This window comes from Buteo buteo, chromosome Z (assembly GCF_964188355.1).
Source record: "Buteo buteo chromosome Z, bButBut1.hap1.1, whole genome shotgun sequence".
NCBI lineage: Eukaryota > Metazoa > Chordata > Aves > Accipitriformes > Accipitridae > Buteo > Buteo buteo.
In genome coordinates, this window is record NC_134204.1 from 87,570,226 (window position 1) to 87,579,569 (window position 9,344).

Here is a 9,344-nt window from a genome sequence, read left to right on the forward strand (position 1 = left end):
GCTAATAACTTGCAAAATAAACAGTTTTTCAGTAGTCTGTTGAAGTTCCTCACTTTTCTCTGCAGTAGCTCAGTTTAGGTTTAGAGCTAGCCTCTTTGGAAGATGCTGTCCAGATGCGGTGATTGTCTTACTGCTATAATGGAAATTTGATGTGTCTTGCTGTATACTAAATGTTTGGAAGAAGGAAGGTGTGTGGTATTTAGAGTCTTCTAGAGAGGTAAGACAGGCTTGGAGAAGTAAGTGGAGCAGAGAATTGTGGTAACAGTTTTTGTACAGATTAGAGTGTCCAAAAATTGTAGAGAAGCAGGGAAATCTTTCTTCAATGATTGCATGCGCTACCTAGCAATAGTTGTAGGCTGGAACAGAAAAACAGTTCAAGAAAGTTTTGCAGAGAGAAATGCTAGGAGTAGAAAAGAGTTTTAGTTGTGTTAGGGAAGATAGTAGAGCTGACAAGAAAGGTGAGGAAGGAATGGACTGGAGAGGTCTTATCATGAGAAATGGAGCATGCATTTGTCATATAATCTTCTTAAACACAGCTGACAGACAGCTGTCAGACTTTACCCAGCAAAGTGCTGCACATGTGAGGCTATATGAAATGAACTGGCAGCAGAAGCTGCATAAGTCTGGAGGTCACCAACATGAGGATGGTGTTGGAGAAAGGATGGTTGTGCTGGAAAAGAGTGTGAAGGAGGGGATGGAGGTTTAGTCCACATGTGAGAAGAATGACTGTCAGACGTGTTTTCTGCTTGCTCTTAACTCGAGTTACCTTGAGTTTGGACAGAGGGAGAGGTCTTGTACAGCTTTGAGACATCCACCATGCCACTATGGTCACCTTAGGTGCTTCCTTGGCAGAGGAGCCCAAGGGTGCTCTGAGGCAGCTGGTGGGATATCGGTGTGAAAATCATGGACTCCTTTTGTTTCTACAAGTGCTCAAACCAGTTAAGAACCAGTAACTCCCTCCTGTTAGCCATTTGCTCCCTTACTCTCTATCATGTGCTAAGCAGAAAGGAGGCTTGCTGTCAAGTAAATTAATGTGCAAGGCCAAGTGCAAGGTCCTGCACCTGAGTCAGGGCAACCCCCTGTATCAATACAGGCTGGGGATGAAGGGATTGAGAGCAGCCCTGCCAAGAAGGACTTGGGGTACTGGGGGATGAAAGGTTGGATGTGAGCCGGCAATATGCGCTTGCAGCCCAGAAAGCCAACCATATCATGGGCTGCATCCAAAGCAGCGTGGGCAGCTGGTCAAGAGAGGGGATTCTGCCCCTCTGCTCTGCTCTGGTGAGACCCACCTGCAGTTCTGCGTCCAGCTCTGGGGTCCTCAGCACAGGAGAGACAGGGACCTCTTGGAGCGGGTCCAGAGGAGGGACACGAAAATGGTCAGAGGGATGGAACAGCTCTCCTATGGGGAAAGGCTGAGAGAGTTGGGGTTGTTCAGCCTGGAGAGGAGAAGGCTCCACAGAGATCTTACTGCAGCTTTTCAAAGGGGGCCTATAAGAAAGATGAGGACAAACTTTTTAGCAGGGCCTGTCGTGATAGGAGAAGGCGTAACGGTTTTAAACTAAAAGAGGGTAGGTTCAGACTAGATATAAGGAAAAAATTTTTTACAATGAGGGTGATGAAACACTCAAGCAGGTTGCCTGGAGAAGTTGTGGATGCCCCATCCCTGGAAACATTCAAGGTCAGGTTGGACGGGGCTCTGATCAAACTGGTCTAGTGGAAGGTGTCCCTGCTCATTGCAGGGGAGTTGGACTAGATGACCTTTAAAGGTCCCTCCCAACCCAAACCCTTCTATGATGTGACATGTTCTATCCTATGCCCTGGTCCCTCACTTGCAGGCAGAGGGTATGGTACACACTGTTTTGAATGGTGAGTAGCTGTTGTACTCAGCTCAGTAAAGCAGCTGCTGTTGCCTCTCATCTGCTACTGACTCCTGCCAGCCCGTCCCTGCCTTTTTCCTGTAGTCATGACCTCCCTGCTTCCTGCAAGGAGAAAGAAAAAACAAAGCTCAGATTTACAAGATCTTTGACAGAACTAGTATATTAGCAGTCAAAAATTAAATCTCTTGGACAGACACAGCTGTGGAAGCATACATAACCAGTTCTCCAGTGAAATTCTGCACTAGCTTCCTTAAGCTTATCCTACAAGGCACCCAGTTACCAAGAGCGAATTATAAGTTTGTCCATAGTGAAAACATTGATTATGATCATCTGTGCTTTTATGCTGTGTTTGTTCCTCTCCTGGAGGGCAGAGAAGAAGCAACTTTGAAACTGAAGTTCAAATCAGATGTATTTCCTGGGAGGAAATAGCTGTGTTTCCAAATTGCTCTTCTGACCACTGCAGTGCTTCCCCAGGTTCTTCCCTGGACATGAAATCCTCAGGCGGCTTAAGGCAAACTATTGGTGTTTTAAGTGCTGTTTTGTTTGGTTATGAACTTCGGAGCTAAATCTTCTGCTGCTGCGTTACTGCTTTGTAGTAAATCTGCCCATACATACCAGCTTTTTTATCAGTGTATGCTTTCTGGTGCTCTAGTCTCCCCAGTGTAAGGCTCCAGATTCCAGCATGCTGTGGACTACAGGCAGTAATTACATGCACATATCCTGCGTTGAGCTCTCTCCCACCTTAGCAACCACATTTAAATAATGTGTTATGGCAGGTGAAAAAGCAGGAGCCATCAATTCTCTATTCTGTTTGTAACTGTAATTATTTTTTTTCTTTGGAGTGTAGGACAAAAGTGGAAAGGAAACCATCACCACTAAACCGACCCCAAAGGGTAAAGGAAAACCAAAAGACCCTAAAACGGTAAAAAACATACATACTATAATATGGACATTCATAGTTACCACACACTATAAACATGAAAGATGGGCAATTGGATTTTGGATTCATAATACATGAATATTACTTTGGGGAGAGTTTTACATCAATAGATTGAACTTGATCCATTTTTATAAGCATGTACATAGGAGAAAAACACCTGTCTATTTCAAGGGAAATTTTCAATAAACAGGGGCTAAAATACGTTCCTTTCAGAGAGAGTGTGGTCTTCTACAGGAGGCTCAGTGCATGCTCCACAGCCTTCTCATTCCCGTATTTGCTGATCTGAGAGTCACACTTCGCATGCCTATAGCTGACTCGGGATCCCCATCACTTCTGTCTTTTCTTCCAGTTTTAAATAACAGCATTCTAAAAGTGATTAGAGTGTACTCCTTCAACCACACATCCATTTCTCAAGTTATTATCATAATTTATTTTAAAATAATGAATTAAAAGTTACATACATTCATAAATAAGTATGCAGAATGAATCTGGTGGGAAAAAGAAGGCAGCTGTTTCTATATTAAAAAAAAAAAAAAAGAAAAGAAAAGGTTGCTTGGTTCTTGTCATCCAGAAATACAGAAAATGGATTTAGGTGAGGGTGAAACTTTTCCCATCACGTTGTTCTCTCCCAGGCTGCATGCAGGTAGATGCCTGAATCAGATGGTAATAACTGCTCTGGAAATTTTATGTTTCACATTTCAAGTGTGAGGGGATTTTTCATTATTACGAAATTGCCACACATGCCTTTTGTCTTACAATTCTTGATGTAAAAGCGGGGGGTGGTCTTTAGCTCCTCTTCAGAAGGACATATTTTTTTAATGTTCCAAGTTGTGACTGGATCACTAGCATGAGTAAATGGATGTTGAGAAATAGGATGTGAAGAGGTCAGTCACATCCCTCTTTATCTGAAACTAAGTGATGGTAGAAACATGAAAATACATATACAAAACAGAAGTTATAAATACTGTTGCTAAACTTTCTGCATTTCAAGTGCAGATCCTGTTTATGTCTGAACTGTGATTTCTGATGAGTATGTGTCACTGGGTTTGGGGGTTTGGGGAGTTTTTGGGTTTTTTTCAGATTTTTAGCTTCCTATCTCATGCTTCTCTTGCTTTTTAGGCAAAGGGACAGTCCTCCAGCAGCAAATCTGAGAAGCAGAAAACAAGCTAAACATTAACATTTTGGGGTGAGATTTCTTCCTCTCTCTTCTCTGAACTACCACAAACAACTCATGCTAGTGTTATTAAAGCTAAGTTTTATTGACAGTCTTTCAACTGAACCTAGACATGGTTAGAGACGCTGTTAGACACAGCGCTTGGAATGACTTTGAAATTCGGTGTTCCTAGGCAGAAGAGGACTTACTTTTTCTCCACACCCTTTGTCCATACAGTTTGTACAGAATTACTTCATGTAGCTAAATTCCTTTAGGTTCATGTAACAAAGAATTGCAAGGCATGACACACTGCTTCCCTAGTAAGACCTTTTTATGGAGTAATGAAGACCAAGCACACTTCAGCTGGTTGTTTCTATCTTTAGGACAGCGAGTTTATGTCGTTATTTCTGCACCAGGCTAATTTTGGAACAGGGTGCAGAACAGATATACAAAGCCCCACAGCTAAGCTGGCAGGTAGAGCAGATATCAGTGTTCCACTCTTGGCTTTCCCGGCACAAACACAGCCTTGTTCTTTGCACATGTTCTGTTGCCACCACGTACTTCTTTGTACTTAGCTCGATCACACCCTTAATGTAAGGGTAAGTAATGGGAGTCTTTCATCATCGTCATTAGTTCATGGAAGTATTTACTTTGATGCTTGACACAAGTGCTTCAGGCTGGAGGGTCTCCTGGGGTCTGGAGGAGATAGGCAAGGGCATGTCCAGCGCTCGGCATCATCCACCCACGTGCGAGCCAGCAGGGTCTGAGTTCTGGCTTTCTGAAGAACCTGCAGAGGAGCCTCTCTCCTCTGGCAGCAGAGGCAGTCCTGGCTCCTCTGAGAGTGTCAGTAATTATATGCAGCGAAATGCCCTGCGAAGATTTGGCAATGGACTTCGAATGGGCAAGAGAAAGATGCGTTGTTACTGCCTATCTGCAGTGGACTGCTACCCTAGCTGCAGTATCACTTCCAAATAATACCTGATCTCTTGTGATATTAAGTCTTCCTGGATTTCTTTCTGCCACTAGAGACTTACATTTCCAACAATTCTTCCCAGATTTATTTTGTGGGTTTTTTTTTCCAATTTAAAGAGTATAAAGCACTCTAACTTTTTTTTCTTTTTCTTCCCCCCAGGATCTTGGTGCATCATGTTAAATCTCTTCTTTCTGTTGGTGGATAAATATTCCTGAAGAACAATAGCTGGTGCAAAAAGCATGTGGTTATTCTGGGTGGTTTTTGTACAGCGATACTTGCTGGACTTTTTTCATATTTTCTTCTTTCCCAGTAGTAGATTAAGGTGTTGGTTTTTTCCCCCCCCAGCCATTCATTTTATTATACTCATATACTTCAACTTTTTTGTAATTTCTTCAGTTTTCAGAGGGAAAGAATGCTTTATATTTGCAAAAAATATATTTCATAAATGAATAGCAATGCCAAAAAAAATCTGCAGACTTTTGCACATAATCTCCACGTAGTGCCTGTAAACCTCAGAAGAATTTGTATTATGTGCTAGCATTTTTAACATTGCAGTGAATGCATTGAGTATTCTGGAATATAATGAGCTTTAGTTATCCTCAGCCCACCTCAGCCTGGCTGTGCAGTCTTTTCTCAAGCCAGTTCCTGGTAGGAAACCATAAGTAAGCTGTGGGTAGCTAAAGAATGAGAAACTGGGGATTAACCGTTTCATCAAGCGCATCCAGTAATAAGTATTTTGGATGCTGTCTTAACTGTAGTTAAAACAACAAAAACACCAGATAAGGATTTTAGTGGCTTTTTTTTTCTTTCCAATTGTATCTGTACTGTTATCTCGTAATTTCAGGAGTCTCCTGGACTGAACAAATACAAATCCTAGTGTAACAATGACACCGTTACCATCACAGAAGAGGAAATAAAGAAGGTACATGAGCCTTAGCAGAGATCAAAGAGAAGTTCAGGTCAACAGGCAGACTTTTTTTTATCTTACTTTGCACTGTTTCTAGTCCTTGCTTCTGTTCCTCGCACTCCAGAAGGGAATGCAGAAATAGGGCAGAAGTTAATGCTGCAAGGAACAATGTCACATTCACCTGCTCTGCAAGAGAACAGGCACGAGTAGGCGCCTCTCATAAGTCTGCTGCAGACAGGGCTGTCGCGACTGAGGTGCACCAAGTGTTTTCCTCTGTCTTTATAACCTGCAAAGCATCTTTTTGCACATCCTTATACACATACTGCTTCACCTTTAGCTTGCAGAGGAAGGTCATACCAACATTTGTACTGATACCAAAATCAGACTCTAGTATGTAGCGTTGCAGACGAAGACAGCCCGGAGATTTAAGTTGGGGATATTTAGACTTTTGACTGTACTTCACAGTCTGTACAGAGAACCTGTGTCACACTAATAAAAGTTTTTAAGAATGCATTACAGTGTTTGTAACTTTTCATTTATTAGTGCTGTTATCTGAATAGCTATTGTAAGACAAAAGAAATCATAGAAATAATTAAAAAATCCCAAACATTGGCATATTGAAACAATACAATGCATTTAAAAAAACCCTGCAAAATACTTGTCAGTGATGCTTCACGAAGGCCCTCACAATCTGATCAAGATGCAGCTACAGGTTTTTCCCCTTTCCTTTGGTTTTCAAAGCTGTGTTACAGTTAACTAGGACCAAATTTAACTTGTGGGCTTCCATTGTGTAGGGAAGCAGCTAAAAGATTAAGACTTAAGTACAAGAGACAAAGTGATTATTTTGCTGAAAAATTCCAATTAGCGTATTTGTTGAAATGTACAATATACAAGCGGTTAACAGTCATTCTCAGGCAACAGAAGAACCACTATGTTTTAATGAAGCATGTGAACCCTGCCCAGCATCCCTGTGTCCTGAGTGAGTGGTTTGGACCCCTTAAAGAATCACCATCAAAGGTATTGGCAAAAGTGATTTAATAGGAATTTACAAAAGTGTGACTTCACAAATTTCGATGGCAAGGTTCACTCTATTACTTAATACATGGATGAAGCATACAAAGAAAAATCAAGTTGGAATCAAAACGAGAATGATTTATACAGAGACCAAAGATGCAAAAGGGTAAGGGAGAAACATACAAAGGAAAATATTAGAATCTATTTTTCATGATTTGCGTGGAGGTCTGAGGGGCAAAAAGGTAAGGGAGACCCTCCTGTTGAGTCATGAGGTTCAGGGAAGACCCTTGATTTCTAAATGCCTGATGGAGCTTAGGGGCAGCCGGATCCACTGCTAGTCCCAGACCTGGGTAACGGTTTGTATCTAAAGGGATTATGTGTGTAGCAGCAGTCTGAGGTTCATTCACATTTTGAGGTGAATTACAAAATTTAGCAGAATTTGGCGATTTTAACATTTACAGAATGATTCAATAGAATTTACTACAATCACAACAGTGACAGTTACAGATTCAAAAGGGCAGTATTTATACTATACTTGCTGTCAGATACCTAGGTCAAGTCACACACGCACACACACCAAGATATATAAACAGAGGTATACTTGTTAAAAATTCCTCTGGAGTTCAGTGAAATATTCATGCAAAATGTCTTGGCATTTTTCTCAATGGGCAAAGGGTTGAGGCTTGAGGAGTGGAGGGCATCAGCCCAGTTCCTGTTGTCGGCTCTCACTGACGGTCCTCTGATTTTTGCAACTGGAGAGTTTGTGAGCTCGGAGAGGCATCCGCCGCAGAAGGAGCAGCTGGTCGCAACCCGCTGCAGCCCAGGAGAGCTCCGAGGGCTTCACTTGGTACCACTGTTTATAGGATCGGGAGATGATCGGCTTTAGTCGGCAGCAAATTACTGGAATTCCAGAAACACTGGCACCGTTTCACTCGAGCTATGATCCAGACAAAAGGGATGTTCCAAGGCTGGCAGGGGATGACTGCTCCCACTCTCATTCTCCACGTCTGCCAGGCAAAAGGAATTCTTGGTGTGGCCAGTGCCGCTCCCTGCCTTAGCCATGCAAGAGTTCCTGGCACGGTCAAGGGCCGCTTAACCAACTCGTTACACAAAGGCCAAGGCCTAACGGGAGTTCCTGAGGCCGTGGAGCAGCCCAGGAGGTGGAGGGAAAGGCACCTCCACAGCCTGTACCTGTTCGGATTCTCTCTGGACTGTGCAGGCAAGCAGTTCAGTCTTACGTGCGTCTGGTTTTGCAAGCGCGCTTCTGTCACAGCGCACAGAAGTCCCACATGTTTATTGCGTGTCCACTCATACAGCTCGATCACTGAAATTTATTGTGTTGAGATAAATGACATATCAACATACCTGTTTCTGATGCTCCCTTTGTTCCGTAGAGATGGCTGCAAGGCATCAGGATACACACTGGCTAATTGATGCTTCCTCAATTAAAAAAAAAAAAAGAAAAAAAAAAAAGGTGGGTGGGGTGGGAAGTGGAGCCAGAAGGGGACTGTGGTATACTAGGAATACTACTAAATTTTCTCCAAAGTTGAGAAACTACTTAAGATTAAACAGTTAATGCAGAAAAGAGCAATGCAAATTACTGTTCACAACAGCAAAAGAAATGAATGTGCAAAATGACACAAATGAAGTACTTTATCTAGAATCACGTAGAAAGATTTTTTGTTAAATTGTCTTTTCAGCTCTGAAAACATTTTAAAACAATCAACAGTCAACAACACCTGAAATCCCAGAAAATGCTGTGCACAACCTACTCAGAATTCCTCTTTCCCTTAATGAGTTAAGAGGTAGAAGGTGCCTTGTACATAAAAGGATATGGCGAGCAAAAGGAAACGGTATTTTCTGCAACACTGTGACAGAGATTTTTGCCCTCAGTAGCAGAACTCGACAACCTTTCTGAACTCTGATGAAGCAGGTTTCAACTTCTTGGGCAGGTGTAATTTCTAGTTGCAAGAAGAGCAAGCAAGGCACAGTCAAAAGCTTACGAGTAGTTCCAGATTATGCATTTTTCCCCAAGTCTTTGTTAAAGTTTCTGGCCACTTCAGCATATCAGTGAGGAAACTGAGACAGGTCAGAACTGCAGAGGAAATAAATGCCATGGAATCATGTCAAGGGCATGGTTCTAAAAGCAAAGAAATCAAGTGTATTCAAGCACATGTGGTCATTAAAAAAAACCAAAACGACTAAAGTTTTGTACAGAAATAAAAGGTTTTTGCAAGCAAACAGAAGGCCATTCATCACTGCCTTTTAAAAAAAAAATACCCTCCACCAAAAAAAACCTCCCAGCTTCAAGATTTCAACTTAGCTTTCATAAGTAACTGTTCCTTTGAAGCACATGATACTAATAATTTCTCTCCTTAGAGCAATTAGCTTACAATTCTTATCATTACCCTACAGGTAAGATACAAAGACCATTATGAATGACTGTCCTTTTAAATGTCGGTGAGTACATGTGACAGTGG

General features: G+C 42.0%; 1 protein-coding gene across 6 annotated transcripts in view; it reads left to right on the top strand.

Annotated features, from left to right (window-relative positions):
• Positions 1-6,363, top strand: part of CAST (calpastatin) — a 65,248-nt gene extending 58,885 nt beyond the window's left edge. For 5 of the 6 annotated variants that reach the window (XM_075021108.1, XM_075021110.1, XM_075021107.1 and 2 more), the window contains exons 28-30: positions 2,720-2,799; positions 3,937-4,003; positions 5,103-6,363. In XM_075021108.1, the coding sequence (XP_074877209.1) occupies positions 2,720-2,799; positions 3,937-3,994 (138 nt within the window). In that variant the 3' untranslated portion in view covers positions 3,995-4,003; positions 5,103-6,363. The remainder of the gene's footprint in view (positions 1-2,719; positions 2,800-3,936; positions 4,004-5,102) is intronic. The other variant, XM_075021111.1, reaches the window with a different exon arrangement.
• Positions 6,364-9,344: the final 2,981 nt, after the last annotated feature.